General features: G+C 35.3%; 1 protein-coding gene across 3 annotated transcripts in view; it reads left to right on the top strand.

Annotated features, from left to right (window-relative positions):
• LOC126961194 (disintegrin and metalloproteinase domain-containing protein 5) overlaps positions 1-18,218 on the top strand; it is a 137,182-nt gene that overhangs the window by 91,670 nt on the left and 27,294 nt on the right. For all 3 annotated transcript variants that reach the window (XM_050801306.1, XM_050801307.1, XM_050801308.1), the window contains 2 exons: positions 10,445-10,535; positions 11,149-11,380. In XM_050801306.1, the coding sequence (XP_050657263.1) occupies positions 10,445-10,535; positions 11,149-11,380 (323 nt within the window). The remainder of the gene's footprint in view (positions 1-10,444; positions 10,536-11,148; positions 11,381-18,218) is intronic.

Here is an 18,218-nt window from a genome sequence, read left to right as displayed (position 1 = left end):
TTGTCAATTTTGGCTTTTGCTGCCGTTGCTTTTGGTGTTTTAGACATGAAGTCTTTGCCCATGCCTATGTCCTGAATGGTACTACCTAGGTTTTCCTCTAGGGTTTTTATGGTATTAGGTCTAACATTTAAGTCTCGAATCCATCTTGAATTAATTTTCGTATAAGGAGTAAGGAAAGGATCCAGTTTCAGCTTTCTACTTATGGCTAGCCAATTTTCCCAGCACCATTTATTAAATAGGGAATCCTTTCCCCATTTCTTGTTTTTGTCAGGTTTGTCAAAGATCAGATGGCTGTAGATGTGTGGTATTATTTCTGAGGACTCTGTTCTGTTCCATTGGTCTATATCTCTGTTTTGGTACCAGTACCATGCTGTTTTGGTTACTGTAGCCTTGTAGTATAGTTTGAAGTCAGGTAGCGTGATGCCTCCAGCTTTGTTCTTTTGACTTAGGATTGTCTTGGAGATGCGGGCTCTTTTTTGGTTCCATATGAACTTTAAAGCAGTTTTTTTTCCAATTCTGTGAAGAAACTCATTGGTAGCTTGATGGGGATGGCATTGAATCTATAAATTACCTTGGGCAGTATGGCCATTTTCACGATATTGATCTTCTTCCTATCCATGAGCATGGTATGTTCTTCCATTTGTTTGTGTCCTCTTTTATTTCACTGAGCAGTGGTTTGTAGTTCTCCTTGAAGAGGTCCTTTACATCCCTTGTAAGTTGGATTCCTAGGTATTTTATTCTCTTTGAAGCAATTGTGAATGGAAGTTCACTCATGATTTGGCTCTGTGTTTGTCTGTTACTGGTGTATAAGAATGCTTGTGATTTTTGCACATTAATTTTGTATCCTGAGACTTTGCTGAAGTTGCTTATCAGCTTAAGGAGATTTTGAGCTGAGACAATGGGGTTTTCTAAATAGACAATCATGTCATCTGCAAACAGGGACAATTTGACTTCTTCTTTTCCTAACTGAATACCCTTGATTTCTTTCTCTTGCCTAATTGCCCTAGCCAGAACTTCCAACACTATGTTGAATAGGAGTGGTGAGAGAGGGCATCCCTGTCTTGTGCCAGTTTTCAAAGGGAATTTTTCCAGTTTTTGCCCATTCAGTATGATATTGGCTGTGGGTTTGTCATAAATAGCTGTTATTATTTTGACGTACGTTCCATCAATACCGAATTTATTGAGCGTTTTTAGCATGAAGGGCTGTTGAATTTTGTCAAAAGCCTTTTCTGCATCTATTGAGATAATCATGTGGTTCTTGTCTTTGGTTCTGTTATATGCTGGATTATGTTTATTGATTTGCGAATGTTGAACCAGCCTTGCATCCCAGGGATGAAGCCAACTTGATCATGGTGGATAAGCTTTTTGATGTGTTGCTGAATCCGTTTGCCAGTATTTTATTGAGGATTTTTGCATCGATGTTCATCAGGGATCTGGTCTAAAATTCTCTTGTTTTGTTGTGTCTCTGCCAGGCTTTGGTATCAGGATGATGTTGGCCTCATAAAATGAGTTAGGGAGGTTTCCCTCTTTTTCTATTGATTGGAATAGTTTCAGAAGGAATGGTACCAACTCCTCCTTGTACCTCTGGTAGAATTCAGCTGTGAATCCATCTGGTCCTGGACTTTTTTTGGTTGGTAGGCTATTAATTATTGCCTCAATTTCAGAGCCTGCTATTGGTCTATTCAGGGATTCAACTTCTTCCTGGTTTAGTCTTGGAAGAGTGTAAGTGTCCAGGAAATTATCCATTTCTTCTAGATTTTCCAGTTTATTTGAGAAGAGGTGTTTATAGTATTCTCTGATGGTAGTTTGTATTTCTGTGGGGTCAGTGGTGATATCCCCTTTATCATTTTTAATTGCGTCAATTTGATTCTTCTCTCTTTTCTTCTTTATTAGTCTTGCTAGTGGTCTGTCAATTTTGTTGATCTTTTCAAAAAACCAACTCCTGGATTCGTTGATTTTTTGGAGGGTTTTTTGTGACTCTATCTCCTTCAGTTCTGCTCTGATCTTAGTTATTTCTTGCCTTCTGCTAGCTTTCGAATGTGTTTGCTCTTGCTTCTCTAGTTCTTTTAATTGCGATGTTAGAGTGTCAGTTTTAGATCTTTCCTGCTTTCTCTTGTGGGCATTTAGTGCTGTAAATTTCCCTCTACACACTGCTTTAAATGTGTCCCAGAGATTCTGGTATGTTGTATCTTTGTTCTCATTGCTTTCAAAGAACATCTTTATTTCTGCCTTCATTTCGTTATGTACCCAGTAGTCATTCCAGAGCAGGTTGTTCAGTTTCCATGTAGTTGAGCGGTTTTGATTGAGTTTCTTAGTCCTGAGTTCTAGTTTGATTGCACTGTGGTCTGAGAGACAGTTTGTTATAATTTCTGTTCTTGTACATTTGCTGAGGAGTGCTTTACTTCCAATTACGTGGTCCATTTTGGAGTAAGAACGATGTGGTGCTGAGAAGAATGTATATTCTGTTGATTTGGGGTGGAGAGTTCTATAGATGTCTATTAGGTCTGCTTGCTGCAGAGATGAGTTCAATTCCTGGATATCCTTGTTAACTTTCTGTCTCGTTGATCTGTCTAATGTTGACAGTGGCATGTTGAAATCTCCCATTATTATTGTATGGGAGTCTAAGTCTCTTTGTAAGTCTCTAAGGACTTGCTTTATGAATCTGGGTGCTCCTGTATTGGGTGCATATATATTTAGGATAGTTAGCTCTTCCTGTTGAATTGATCCCTTTACCATTATGTAATGGCCTTCTTTGTCTCTTTTGATCTTTGATGGTTTAAAGTCTGTTTTATCAGAGACTAGTTTTGCAACCCCCGCTTTTTTTTGTTCTCCATTTGCTTGGTAAATCTTCCTCCATCCCTTTATTTTGAGCCTATGTATGTCTCTGCGTGTGAGATGGGTCTCCTGAATACAGCAGACTGATGGGTCTTGACTCTTTATCCAGTTTGCCAGTCTGTGTCTTTTAATTGGAGCATTTAGTCCATTTACATTTAAGGTTAAGATTGTTATGTGTGAACTTGATCCTGCCATTGTGATATTAGCTGGTTATTTTGCTCGTTAGTTGATGCAGTTTCTTCCTAGCCTCGATGGTCTTTACATTTTGGCATGTTTTTGCAATGGCTGGTACCGGTTGTTCCTTTCCATGTTGAGTGCTTCCTTCAGGGTCTCTTGTAAGGCAGGCCTAGTGGTGACAAAATCTCTAAGCATTTGCTTATCTGTAAAGGATTTTATTTCTCCTTCACTTATGAAACTTAGTTTGGCTGGATATGAAATTCTGGGTTTAAAATTCTTTTCTTTAAGAATGTTGAATATTGGCCCCCACTCTCTTCTGGCTTGGAGAGTTTCTGCCGAGAGATCTGCTGTTAGTCTGATGGGCTTCCCTTTGTGGGTAACCCGACCTTTCTCTCTGGCTGCCCTTAAGATTTTTTCCTTCATTTCAACTTTGGTGAATCTGGCAATTATGTGTCTTGGAGTTGCTCTTCTCGAGGAGTATCTTTGTGGCGTTCTCTGTATTTCCTGGATTTGAATGTTGGCCTGCCCTACTAGGTTGGGGAAGTTCTCCTGGATGATATCCTGAAGAGTGTTTTCCAACTTGGTTCCATCTTCCCCCTCACTTTCAGGCACCCCAATCAGACGTAGATTTGGTCTTTTTACATAATCCCATACTTCTTGCAGGCTTTGTTCATTTCTTTTTCTTCTTTTTTCTTTTGGTTTCTCTTCTCAGTTCATTTCATTCATTTGATCCTCAATCGCTGATACTCTTTCTTCCAGTTGATTGAGTCGGTTACTGAAGCTTGTGCATTTGTCACGTATTTCTCGTGTCATGGTTTTCATCTCTTTCATTTCGTTTATGACCTTCTCTGCATTAATTACTCTAGCCATCAATTCTTCCACTTTTTTTTTCAAGATTTTTAGTTTCTTTGCGCTGGGTACGTAATTCCTCCTTTAGCTCTGAGAAGTTTGATGGACTGAAGCCTTCTTCTCTCATCTCGTCAAAGTCATTCTCCGTCCAGCTTTGATCCGTTGCTGGCGATGAGCTGCGCTCCTTTGCCAGGGGAGATGCGCTCTTATTTTTTGAATTTCCAGCTTTTCTGCCCTGCTTTTTCCCCATCTTTGTGGTTTTATCTGCCTCTGGTCTTTGATGATGGTGATGTACTGATGGGGTTTTGGTGTAGGTGTCCTTCCTGTTTGATAGTTTTCCTTGTAACAGTCAGGACCCTCAGCTGTTGGTCTGTTGGAGATTGCTTGAGGTCCACTCCAGACCCTGTTTGCCTGGGTGTCAGCAGCAGAGGCTGCAGAAGATAGAATATTGCTGAACAGTGAGTGTACCTGTCTGATTCTTGCTTTGGAAGCTTCCTCTCAGGGGTGTACTCCACCCTGTGAGGTGTGGGGTGTCAGACTGCCCCTAGTGGGGGATGTCTCCCAGTTAGGCTACTCAGGGGTCAGGAACCCACTTGAGCAGGGAGTCTGTCCCTTTTCAGATCTCAACCTCCGTGTTGGGAGATCCACTGCTCTCTTCAAAGCTGTCAGACAGAGTCGTTTGCGTCTGCAGAAGTTTCGGCTGTGTTTGTTATTGTTTACTGTGCCCTGTGCCCAGAGGTGGAGTCTACAGAGACAGGCAGGTTTCCTTGAGCTGCTGTGAGCTCCACCTAGTTCGAGCTTCCCAGCAGCTTTGTTTACCTACTTAAGCCTCAGCAATGGCGGGTGCCCCTCCCCCAGCCTCGCTGCTGCCTTGCCGTGATATAGCAGATTGCTGTGCTAGCAATGAGGGAGGCTCCATGGGCGTGGGACCCTCCCGGCCAGGTGTGGGATATGATCTCCTGGTGTGCCTGTTTGCTTAAAGCGCAGTATTGGGGTGGGAGTTACCCGATTTTCCAGGTGTTGTGTGTCTCAGTTCCCCTGGCTAGGAAAAGGATTCCTTTCCCCCTTACGCTTCCCAGGTGAGGCGATGCCTCGCCCTGCTTCAGCTCTGGCTGGTCGGGCTGCAGCAGCTGACCAGCACCGATCGTCCGGCACTCCCCAGTGAGATGAACCCAGTACCTCAGTTGAAAATGCAGAAATCACCGGTCTTCTGTGTCCCTCACGCTGGGAGTTGGAGACTGGAGCTGTTCCTATTCGTCCATCTTGCTCCGCCCCCCCTTATATTTGTTTTTAATCAATATTGAGTTAATTTTTGTATTTAGTGAAAGGAAGGGGTCCAGTTTCAGTCTTCTGAATAGATCTGTTGTTTCACAGTAGCAGAATCTATTATATAAATAACAGTGTACTATATACAAAAAAAAAACTTTACTGACAGTTTATGTTTAAAGGTCAGTTCATTTAGGAAGTCAAGGGAAAGATAAGGCATTGACAAATGCTGCAGCATCATTTGATAAGTGTTGGGGCCATTGTCCCATTGCTTTTTGGTCATATGGAACATTGCCTATTTCAAAAACGTTTTTTAAAATATGGCAATCAATATAGCCTTAATATCCTTAATTTTTAGAGAATGAAAGTTTTTTGATCAATTTTCTATGTTGGGGGTCAGTTGTCATCAAAGGAGATCTATGTTGGTGTTCCTAGCTTGCTAGTTTTCTGAGTCCCTTTGAAAATGTTCAGCTGTGTTTTGGAGTCTCCCAGATTTGCAGATTCTCATTCCAATTTATTTTTTTCTTACAATGTCTCCTATTTTGGATTTTATACAAAAAAAGAGGATAGGGCTTCTTTCATTTTAGGTTTCTACTCAACAGCATTCAATAATTTCTCTTCCTCTGAGGAGCTAATAGATGAATCACTATAGGTCTACTCCCTTAGACGGTAAGTGGATAATAAAATAATACAACTAAAAATTCCTGAGCAAACTTTTTATGTCTCCTTGTGGCTTTGGAATATGCTTTATGTGGTTCTTAGCTCAGGTCTAGGGCATAACTTAAATTTGCGAAGATTACTATCTATATTAACAGTATTAAATAGGTATTAAATCATTAAATTGGTAGTTTTCTTGGGAGAGACCTTGAGGGAAAAACAATTTGAATAGGAATTTGGGGAAGCGAGGTGAGGGAACAGGACAGTAGGTGATAATGTCAAAATAGGGTAATGAATGTTAGAGGCACAAGGAGATAAATTTCAGATTGATTTACTTTCGTTGGATTTTTCCAAAAAATCTTTAAGAGATGCAATTTTTGTATCAGAATATTGTTCTGAAAACCCTGAACTTTTGTTCTAAAGTCTGATCCTTTCCTATTTGGTACTTCTGTTCTCAAGCTCTTTTTAGCTACATCATCTTTGGCATATGTCAAAAGTTCTCTATGATGGCAATTGCTATTTTAAATCATCTTTAGTGAAGTTTTGGTGGTTATTGAGGTAAACTAAAAATGGGGATTACAGTGAAAATCTATTTAGCAGTAATTCTGTCAGGTGTGTTTTAGATGCAGAGAGACCAATTTTAAGACAGTCATTTCAAACAGGGTCTGTAAGTTTTGTGAAACGGTACCTCTGTCTTTTGATTATTTTTCTCAACACTGTATAGTTAATAGCCCAAAAACAATTAGCCTTAGACTGTCCAAACATGATAAGGAGGTTTTCTATGTTAAAGTGATATTGATTTTAAAGACAAAGACTCTCTTCCTGAGGGTTTTTTAGAGCTCAGGGTAACCATTGTTGCTTCAGTGAAAAAACAGCCTAATGGGACCCTCTTACATATTTTTCTTTAAGGCTGGGCTAGACAATGTCTTATAGAATCTGTATACTGCCTGAGTTCTTTGAAGGTTGTTTTAAAACACTCAATACAGGATCAAACGTCATAAACAACAGAAAGAACAAATGATTCCATAACTTGATTAATAAAAGAAACAATATCAGCATATAAAGTTCACCCACCTCCTTGCTTTTGTTTTCTAGTTCAGCATTTTTTAATTTTTTTGAGATGGAGTCTTACTCTGTTGCCCAGGCTGGAGTGCAGTGGCTGGAGTGCAATGGTGCCATCTCGGCTCACTGCAACCTCTGCCTCCCAGGTTGAAGGGATTCTCCGCCCTCAGCCTCCCAAGTACCTGAGATTACAGGCATCCGCCACCACACCCAGCTAATTTTTGTATTTTTAATGGAGATGGGGTTTTGCTGTGTTGGTCAGGCTGGTCTCAAACTCCTGACCTCAGGTGATCCACCCGCCTCGGCCTCCCAAAGTGCTGGGATTACAGGCCTGAGCCACCATGCCTGGTCTAGTTCAGCATTTTGGATTCCCACTAGAGATGGGGCTTGACCACACATAAGGCTCAGGGAATACGCAGTACTGTTGTAGAGTATGAAAGTTCTAATAAACAAAATCAACAAGAGTCTTGAAGGTATTTTCAATAGAAGACCTCTAGGCAATCATAATTCACTCTAATTTGAAAAACAAAAAGCTGAAACGATTTAGAGTTCTTGCTCTAGTTTATCTACAAGGCTGCACGCCTAACAGAAGGCCTACATCTTTCCTTATAACTTTGACATGAAGTAACTTTGAAAGCATATTTAATTAATGTAAAACGTCAGCATAATAATAAAATACTTTTAATGAGAGGGGCGTCAGAGTCTGACAACTTCACTTCACTTTAATAAGGAAAGGAGGCCCAGGGAGGTCACACAAGTTTCCCTCTATCACACTGCCTAGTGGAGAGACAGACCTGAACACTGACTTTGGGTTCTGTTAAGTGATCTCCTCATTTGTGCCATTGCACCCTCCTGGCTGGACTGGCTATTAAAAAACTGCCTAGAATTTATATAACATTTCACCCTACTCTGGCATGATTAAAAGCTATAGGCGACTGGGCCCAAGAGCCACTGATGATATTAAACTTCAAAAATTGATTGACGGCATGAAAGATTGTATGAGATTCAATTAATTTCAGCTCTCCTGAATAAATACTAATTGTGAAAATTGCATAATTTTATTTTCTTTGCTTACTAATGTGCTACTCAGTCTCATCACTTCAGCCTGGGCAATCCAAGCATAGGTCCACACTGGTTGCAACTTCTTTCTATTTTATACCAGAAAATATATTTATGAGACCCTCTGCCCCCAGCTAGGGCCTGTTTTATTATATTTTGATGCTTCTTGTTCAATTAGACATTTTGGTAATAGGTGTGGTCTGGAAATATTTTTATGTGGAATATAGTTTTATGGATCTATCTTATCTCACCTTTGTCTTCCCCCTGCCCCAGATATTTAACTGCAGAAGACTAAAATGATGCATTCTTTTATTTGTATTTCCTCTACTTCTCAATTCTGATGCCCCAAAGGGACCAAATTTAGAAGTAGCAGCTTGTATAGCAGTCAATGTAACCAAGTGCAAGACATTGGTTTTCCTAACCAAATAAGCAGAAACACAGATACCTGTGAGCCTTCATCATAGGCCTGCTCTGGGATTCAGATGGGGTGGGAAAGCACTGTAGTTCTACAGCAAAAGGAATTAACAACTAAGGTGAACAATTACATAAGCATCCACAAAATAGAGGCGTTTTGTCCAAAGTTTTTTGCAGCTGCGTAAGAAAAGAAAGAAAAAGAAGAAAAGAAAAACAGAAATAAACCCCCAAACGAGTCATTGACTTTTACTTGGGCCATACCAGGCAAAAAACCCCACAATACAACATAACAAAAAAACCAGCCACACATTCTTTTTTATAGAATCTCCTCCAAGAACATTTCTACAGCAGGTTACTACAGTCCCTAATGTGATCAGCCCTTGACATAGTCTCTCCCACTATTGACTGTGCACCTTGAGGTTCCAGGAGGCACAGCGACTTCAGATGTCACAAGGGTTTGTCCTAAAATCTCCCAAACTAAACTTCCAGTCACTGCCTTTCTTAAACTGTGCTTTTAGGTGTTGTGGAGACCTCAGTTCAAAGCCCATGAAATGGAGGCAGGAATAGGAAAGCTGCTGAAGAAAATGCCTAAATCTCCCAGGGCTTTGGAGAATTAGGTGGTAGGACTGCCCTGCATAGGTATCATCATCCTAGGGGGAAAAGAAATTCCTGGCCAGGAATTTCACCCGGAGCAACAAGGCCTTGAGAGTCAAAAAACAAAAAAACAAAAAAACAAAAAAACCCCCACAGATATTGCTGCCATCCTGACCCTCAAAAATGGAACTGAAAAGACACCAGAGAGATGTTGGGTTGTTAAGGGGTACATGTTTTGCTGCTTTTTCTCCTGGGCAAGGTAGGCTGCCAGGGCCACTCTGGGTTGGGTCCGTGGGCTTCAGGAGATTGCAGAGAAAGCTTCCTGAGCCTCGTCAGGGAACCACTGGCTAATTGCAAAGGCTGTACTTGTTGCTCAGTAAAGCAGGGTTATGGAATAATGACCCATCCCTGTCCCTGTCTAGAGTTTTAGTGTTTTGTTCATTGTAGATTTTTCTTGCACTAATTTTGATTTTTTTATACTATTGCATTCAGATGTTATTTATTTTGTATTCTTAGGTTTATACCTTAAATTTTGAGCCATCCTAATTGTGACTCTCTATATAACTTAGAGGAACTGGGAAGTTTAAATTAGATTTAATCAAAGAAGTATTTTGTTTGGAGCAAAGCACACAAACCCGATTACTTACTGGGTGAGTTCAAGAGTAGGCTTTTTCGAAAAAGAATTGCTGATGATGGTGGATTCCACTCACAAATCTGTCCTGGCCTGTTCTGTAGCACCTTGTACATGTCTAGATTGTGCTCCTTAACAGAGTGAAATTTACAGATCATGTTCTCCAAGTATGAAAGTCTGTGAAATTATTGAAGAGAGCTCTCTTGTCAATTAAATAGTAGTAACAACAAATGATCTCTATTTTGATTACATATGACTAACATGATCAATGGAAGCTACCTCTAAACTACTAAGTGAAAGTAATAGGACAGTTATTATAGATGTTTGAATTTTTCATAATTTTAAAATTAGACATAACTAAATATATAAAGGACTGAAGTAGATGAACATTGATATTCTTTCTAATTTTAAAATTCAACAATTTTTATTTAGTGATTATTAGGATCTAATAATCTAACAATGGATGCTGACTCTAGTGTGGAGCAAGGAGAGTTAAATGAAGTGTTCTTTGTGTTTGTCATCATTATTGCACTACAGATACTATTTTTCTACTGTTTCATTTGGAATAAGAGTAAACAGCATTTTCACATGGGGTAGGGAAGTAAGGCAGGAAGTAAATAATTTATAGGCAATAGGGCGATAGTTGCTTATTTGTCTAACAATACAGAACCATTCGAATAATGTTGTTTGTTTTCTGTTTGCTGCAGAAGAAAGTCTTCTAGGCTTATAAAAAGGAGTTTGTTTTTTAATCCTAGCTCTGCCCCCAGAAACTTTTTAGTCCTGGGTAATGATAAACTTTCTTATGGATCACATTATAATTTCCAGACTGAGTCTATCATTTCTTTAATATAATTTAAATTCTGTATTGTAATTTACTTAAGTTTTTGTTGTTGTTCATAGGTTCAAGAGGTGCTCCAATTTTCTGTTATGATGAAATTAATACCAGAGGAGACAAGTTTGGAAACTGTGGCACTGAATATTGTTTGTTTCAGTATGTATTTAGAAAATTATAAATCTGTTTGGAATGTAGGTTAGAGATTGCTAAAATCTAGGAAATATATTCTATGCAGTCAAATCGAATGTTGGGGGTCAGGTTTTCTTCATTACATAATCTGAGCTGGACAATATTATCCACTGCCTACAAGAACATGTATTTGGTGCCTATAATGTTAAAACAACAATGACCATAAAAATGGCCTCTGTTTATTGTTGTGATGAGCTAGACATTGTTATGCAGCTTATGTATATTATACATTTATAATATAGGTTATAAATATACAACTTACATACATCAAATGTGTATAAGAATTACTTATCTCATTTACTATTGAAAAAACTGGAGACCAGAGATCATTTTCTCAAATTTCAGCAGCTATTGTGGAACAGATCACAGCTGTCATAGTGTAAAAACCACCAGTTTTTCACTTGCCAGTTTGCCTCGTGAAACAAAAAAGAATCATAACATAAGTCATTGTGCAACAAAAAGGTACTGAGAGAAAATTGGATTTAAATTAGTAAATCACTTTTTAAAAATTTCACTATATCAGCATCCTGTGTTATCTCAATAAACAATAAGGTAATTTTTTTCTTCCTTGTGCTTCTAGACATATTCTATGTGGAAAATTAGTCTGTACATGGGAACACAAAGACTTAATATCACGTCCAAATTTATCTGTGATTTATGCACATGTACGAGACCAAACATGTGTGTCTACGTATCTACCCAGTAGGAAGCCACCTCCAGTAGCTTCAACTGTTTCAAAAACATCATATTATTCAGTTGATGACAGAGATGAAACATTTGTACAAGATGGTTCCGTGTGTGGTCCTGATATGGTAATTAGAAATACAAAAATTAAAGTGTTTTAAATTTATTTTTCTGGTTATACTCATTTTGACAATATACTAACCAATGCATTTTCTTCCATTTTTTCTTGTGGTAAAATGCACGTAATATAAAAATTGCCATTTTAACCTTTTAAAGTGTACAATTCAGTGGTATTATATACATTCATAATGCTGTAAAACCATTACCACCCTCTATCTTCATAAATCTTTTCATTTTGTAAAACTGAAACTCATTTCATTAAGCAATAACTCCCCATTCCTACCTCCCCTGATCCCCTGAAAAACCACCATTCTACTTTCTGACTCTATAAATTTGACTACTATAGGTATCTGACATAAGAGGAATAATATAGTATTTTTCTTTATGTGACTGGCTTATTTCACTTAGCATAAGACACTTAAGTTTCAGCTATACTGTAGTATGTCAGAATTTCCTTCATTTTTAAAGCTGACTACTATTCCATTGTATGTACATTCTGCATTTTATCTATACATCTGTTGATGACCATTTGTGATCATTCCATGTTTTAGCTATTATAAACAATGCCACTATAATCATGGCAGTATAAATATATCTTCAAAACTGTGCTTTCAATTTCTGGGGGTATATACCTGGAAGTAGAATTGCTGGATCACATGGTAGTTCTATTTTTAAATTTTTGAGGAACTGCCGTACCGTCTTCCACAGTGGCTATACCATTTTACATTTCCACTAGCCATGCATAATGGTTCTAGTTTCTCCACATTCTCACCAATACTTACTTTCTGTTTTTTTTCTTTTTTCGATAGTAGCCGTACTATCAAGTGGTATCTCACTGTAATTTTGATTTGCATTTCCCTAATGATTTGTGATTTTGAGCAGCTTTTCTTGTGCTTATTGACCATTTGTATATCTTCTTTAGGGAAATGTCTATTTAAATGCTATTCCTATTTTTAAATCATCTTTCTTTGTTGTTTAGTTTTAGGAATTCTTTATATATTTTGGATATTACTCTCTTATGATATGATTTTAAAATATTTTCTTTCATTCTTTGAGTTGCCTTTTTGCTCTGTTGATAGTGTCTTTTAATGCACAATTTAAAAACAATTATAAAATCCAATTAGTCTATTTTTTCTTTTGTTGCATGTACTTTTGGTGTCATAGCCAATAAATCACTGGCTTTTGCCCCATATTTTATTCTAAGAGTATTATAGTTTTAAGGTCTTATGTTTACCTATAGAATCCATTTCAAGTTCATTTTTGTATGTGGTGTTAGGTAAAGGTTCAGTTTTATTCTTTTGTGTGTGGACATCTTGTTTCTCTAGCACAATTTGTTGCAATGATTGTCCTCTCTCCATTGAATGGTCTCAGCACCCTTGTAAAAATTCAGTAGTATCTTTTGACCATATATGCAAGCATTTGTTTATGGGCTGTTTATTCTATTCCATTGGTAATATATTAGTCTTTATGCCAGTACCACAATGTTTTCATTCCTGTAGCTTCCTAGTAAGTTTTGAAATTGAGAAATGTGACTCTTTTAGCTTTGTTCTTGTTTTTCAAGATTGTTTTTGGGGTTCCTTGAGATTCTCTATGAATTTTAGTATAAATTTTTCCATTTCTGCAAAAAAATCATTGGAATTTTTATAGTAATTGTATTGAATCTGTAGATCACTTTAATATGGACATCTTAAACTGCCTTGTTAAATTAATTCTTTAAGTACTTTGCTTTAAGTACTTTTTGATGCTATCATAAATGGAAATGTATTCAAAATATCCCTTTCAGAGTGTTCATTGTTACTGTATAGAAATGAAGCCAGTTTTTGTATGTTGATTTTGTATTTTGCCACTTTGCTGAATACATTGTTAATTCCAACAGCTTGGTGTAATCCTTAGAGTTTTCTACCTGTAAAATTATGTCCTCTGGAAACAGAAAAGTTTTAATTGTTCCTTTCCAATTTGGATGCCTTTTATTTCTTTTTCTTGCCTAATATCTCTGACTAGAACTTCCAGTATAATGTTGAGGAGAAGTGGTGAAAGGAAGTATCCTTGCCCTGTTCCTGATCTTAGAGGAGAAGCTTTAAAGTCGTATCATTAAGTATAATGTCAGCTGTGGGGTTTTTATATATGGATTTTTATCATGTTGAGGTAGTTTTCTTCTACTTCATGACTGAGTGTACTTTGGGTGTTTGTGTCATGAAAGGTGTTGAATTTTGTTAAAACCTTTTCTTTATCAATTAAGATGATCATTTTGTTTTTCTCCTTCATTCTATTAATGTGGTTATTACATTGGTCAGTTATCATACATTGAACCATCCTTGCATTCCAGAAATCGCAGTTGATCATAGTGTGTACTCCTAATATAGCACAGTTTGCCAGCATTTTACTGAGGATTCTGCATCTATGTTCATAATGGTTATTGGTCTGTATTTTTTCTTTATAGTGTATTTTTCTGGCTTTGATATCAGGATAATGCTGTCCTTATAAAATGAGTTAGAAGATGTTTCCTCTTCTTCATGTTTTTGGAAAAATTTGAGAAGAACTGGTGTTAATTCTTCTTTACATATTTGAAGCCATTACGTCCAGAAATTTTCTTCATAGGAAGGTTTATGATTATTAATTAATTAATTAATTGAATTATTAATTAAATCTCCTTATGAGTTAGGAGACTGTTCAGGTTTTTAAGTTCTTCATAGTGTTGATAGGTTTTGTGTTTCTATTAATTTGTCAGTTTTATCAAGCTAATACAGTCCACTGGTAAACAATAGGTCTTGGTATTCTTATAATCCTTTCTATTTCTGTAGAATTGGTAGTAATGTTCTCACTTTTATTCCTGACTTTAGTAATTTGAGTTTTCTGTCTTTATTAGTATGTCTAGATAAAGGTTTGTCAATTTTGTTCATCTTTTCAAAGAACCAATTTTTGGTTTCATTAACTTTATTGTTTTACTCTGTATTTTATCTCTGCTTTACTCTTTATTTTCTTCCTTCTGCTAGAATTTAGTTTATTTTGTTTTGTTTTTTTCTATTTCCTTAAGTTGTAAAGTTAGGTTGTTGATTTTAAATTTTTCTTCTTTTTTATGTAGCATTTATGCTAATAAGTTTTCCCCCTAGAACTTCTTTCACTGCATTCCATAAGTTTTGGAATATTGAGTTTATATTTCTATTTGTTTGTAAGTGTTTTTTAATTTTCTTAGTGATTCTTTCTTTGTTTCACTGGTTCCTTAAGAGTGTTTTGTTTAATTTCTATAGCTTTGTGAAGTTTACAGTTTTCCTTAGATTATTTTTCCAGATTTTTAATTTACTTTTTTATTAGAAATTATTATTCTAAATTTTTGATAGATTAAATAATTTATTTTTAAATTTTTATAGATTCAGGGAGGTACATGTGCAGGTATTGGTGAAGTTTTGACATCTAGTGTGCCTGTCACCTGAATAATGAACATTGTCTCCAGTCAGTTATTTTTCAACCCTAACCCCCTGATTTTTCCCCACTTTTGGGGTTCCTGGTGCCTATTATTTCCATCATTATGTCCATGTGTACCCATTTTTTAGCTTTCACTTATAAGTGAGAACACATGGTATTTGATTTTCAGTTTCTGAGTTAGTTCATATATATGATAATGGTGTCTACCTTTATCCATATTGCTGTACTGCATGGGACATGATTTAATTATTTTTATTGCTATATAATAATGAATGTATTATATATCTTTATATATCTAGATATAGAATTCATTTATATATATAATAATATATAATAAATTAACATATATTAGTATAATATAAAATATATTATATATAATATATTTTGTAATTTTTTATATATATTATATAATATATTAATTAATATATAATATATTATATTAATGTATAATAAATGAATTATATAATTCATATATGATAAATTCAGAATAAATTCATATATAATCATATATAATAAATGAATTATATACCTAGATATATAGATATATAATACATGAATTACTACACAGTAATATATATAATATAAATACATAAATAATATGTAACAAATTCATTTAAGTATAATATATGATAAATGCATTTATTAGATATATATAATATAATTAATATAATTTATTATTTATAATGAATTCTTATATATAATGAATTATATATCTAGATATATAAAGATTTTTATAAAAGATATTTATATATAAAAGATAAAGATATATATCTAGATATATAAAGATATTGATAAATTTAGATAAATAATTCATTTATTATATATTATATAGTATATGATATACTATATAATATATACTATTATATACTATATACTATATATACTATATAATAAATGAATTATATATCTGTGTTATGTTTACACATGAATTATATATATGTGTTACCTTTTCTCCACATGAATTATGTATATGTGTTACCTTTTCTTCACATATATATAATTATATATGTGTTACGTTTTATCCACATCCTCACCAACATCTATTGTTTTTAGACTTTTTAAGAATAACCATTCTGAGGCCTGGTGTGGTGGCGCACACCTGTAGTCCCAGCACTTTGGGAGGCTGATGAAGGTGGATCATGAGGTCAGGAGATCGAGACCTTTCTGGCTAACACAGTGAAACCCTATCTCTACTAAAAATACATAAAAATTAGCCGGGCATGGTGGCGGGTGCCTGTAGTCCCAGCTACTCGGGAGGCTGAGACAGAGGAATGGCATGAACCCTGGAGGTGGCGACAGAGCGAGACTCCATCTCAAAAAAAGAAAAACAAAAGAAAAAGAAAAAAGCCATTTGGACTGATGTGAGATAGGGTGTCATCATAACTTTAAATTACATTTCTCTGATCTTTGGTGATGCTCAGCATTTTATCATATGTTTGCTAGCCACTCGTATATCTTCTTTTGAGAGATGTCTGTTCATGTCCTTTGCCCACTTGTTACTGGGATTATTTGTTTTTCAGTTAAGTTGTTGCGTTCCTGGTGGATTCTGGATATCAGTTCTTTGTTGGATGCATAGTTTGCAAATATTTTCTCCCATTTTGTAGGTTGTCTGTTTACTCTGTTGTTATTTGTTTGCTATGTAGACACTTTTTTTAGTTTAATTAAATCCTATCTATTTTTTTTTTGTTGTTGTTGCATTTGCTTTTGGAGTTTTAGTCCTAAATTCTATTTGGAGTTTTAATCCTAAATTTTTTGGACAGAAGAGTTGTTTCCTAGACTTTAGGTTTAAGTTTTGAATCCATCTTCAGTTAAGTTTTGTATATTGTTAAAGGTAGGGGTCCAGATTCATTCTTCTGCATTTGGCTAACCAGCTATCACAGAACCATTTATTAGAGAGTCCTTTCCCCATTTCTTATTGAATTTTGGGTGTGGATCTTTTATCCTGCAACTGTCCTGTGTTAACTTAGTTGTAGGAGTTTGATTGTGGATTTCTTGGGATTTTTTTAGGTAGAAAATAATTTGGAAATAGAGATCATTTTATTTTTTCCTTTTCAATCTGTATATGTTTTATTTCTTTTTCTTGCTTTACTGCAATGGTTAGAACTTACAGTATGATGTTGAATAAGAGTGTTGAGAGAGGATGTCCTGGACTTTTTCCTAATCTAAGAGGAATGTATTAAGTCTTTCATCATTAAATATGATGTTAGATGTAGGTTTCTTTTTTTTTTGCAGATGCCCCTTAAGTTGAGTCAACCATTTTCTACTGCTAACTTATTGAAGGTTTTTATTATACTTGTGTCTTGAATTTTGTCAAATGCTTTTTGGGTGTCGACTGATGTGGTCACATGATTTTTCTTCTTTAGTTCATTGAATGTTGGATTACATTAATCAATTTTTAAATGTAGAACCAGCATTACTTACTTGGTGTTAATATCACTTGGTCATTGTGTATAAATTTTTTATGCATTGTTGCATTTAGTTTGCTAATATTTTGTTGAATAATCTTTGTATCCAAATTCATGAGGGGTATTGGTCTGTAGTTTTTTTTTATTGCTGTTGTTGCAATGTGTTTATCTGATTTTGGTCATTTTATATGGCATTATAAAATTAATTGAAAACTGTTTTTTATTCTTCTATTTTTGGAAAGAGATTGTGTAAAATGTATGTTAATTTTTTCTTTAAATGTTGATAGAATTCTCTAGTGAAATCATTTGGGCCTGGAAATTTCACTTTTTAGGAGGTTTTAAACTATGAATTCAATTTCTTCAGTTGTTGTAATGGTCTTCAGATTATAAGCTGTTTCTTGGTGATTTTTGGTTGTTCATGGTTTGCTAGAAATTGGTCAATTTCCTCAAAGTTTCTGAATTTATAAATGTAAAGCTGTTCATAGTATTTCTTCATAATTCTGTGTAATGGCTGCAGGATCTGCAATGATATCCTTTATCTCATTTCTGATATTGGTGATTTGTGTCTTCTTTTTTAAACTTGTCAGTCTTGCTAAAGTTATTAATTTCATAAAAAATTTCAAAGAATTTGCTTTTTGTTTCATTTATTTTTCTCAGTCTTGCTAACAATTTATTAATTTCATAAAAAAATTTAAAGACTCCACTCTGTTATATTGGTTTCTTTATTATTTTCCAGTTTTTAATTTCATATGGAACTTGCAATCTATTTCATTGATTTCTGCTTTTATTATAATTTACTTTCTTTTGCTTTGAGTTTAATTTCTTCTTCCTTTCCTCCAGTTTCTTGAAGTGGTAACTTCAATGATTGCTTTGAGGCTTTTTCTCCTTTATAGCATTTGGTCTTATAAATCTCCCTCACAGAACTGTTTTAGCTGCATCCTACATATTTTAAAGTATATTTTTGTTTTCTTTTGGTTCTATGTATTTTTTTAAGTTTCTTTGAGGGTTATTTGATACA

The sequence above is a fragment of the Macaca thibetana genome, chromosome 8 (genome assembly GCF_024542745.1).
Source record: "Macaca thibetana thibetana isolate TM-01 chromosome 8, ASM2454274v1, whole genome shotgun sequence".
Classification (NCBI taxonomy): Eukaryota; Metazoa; Chordata; class Mammalia; order Primates; family Cercopithecidae; genus Macaca; species Macaca thibetana.
This window is presented reverse-complemented; position numbering and strand designations above follow the sequence as displayed.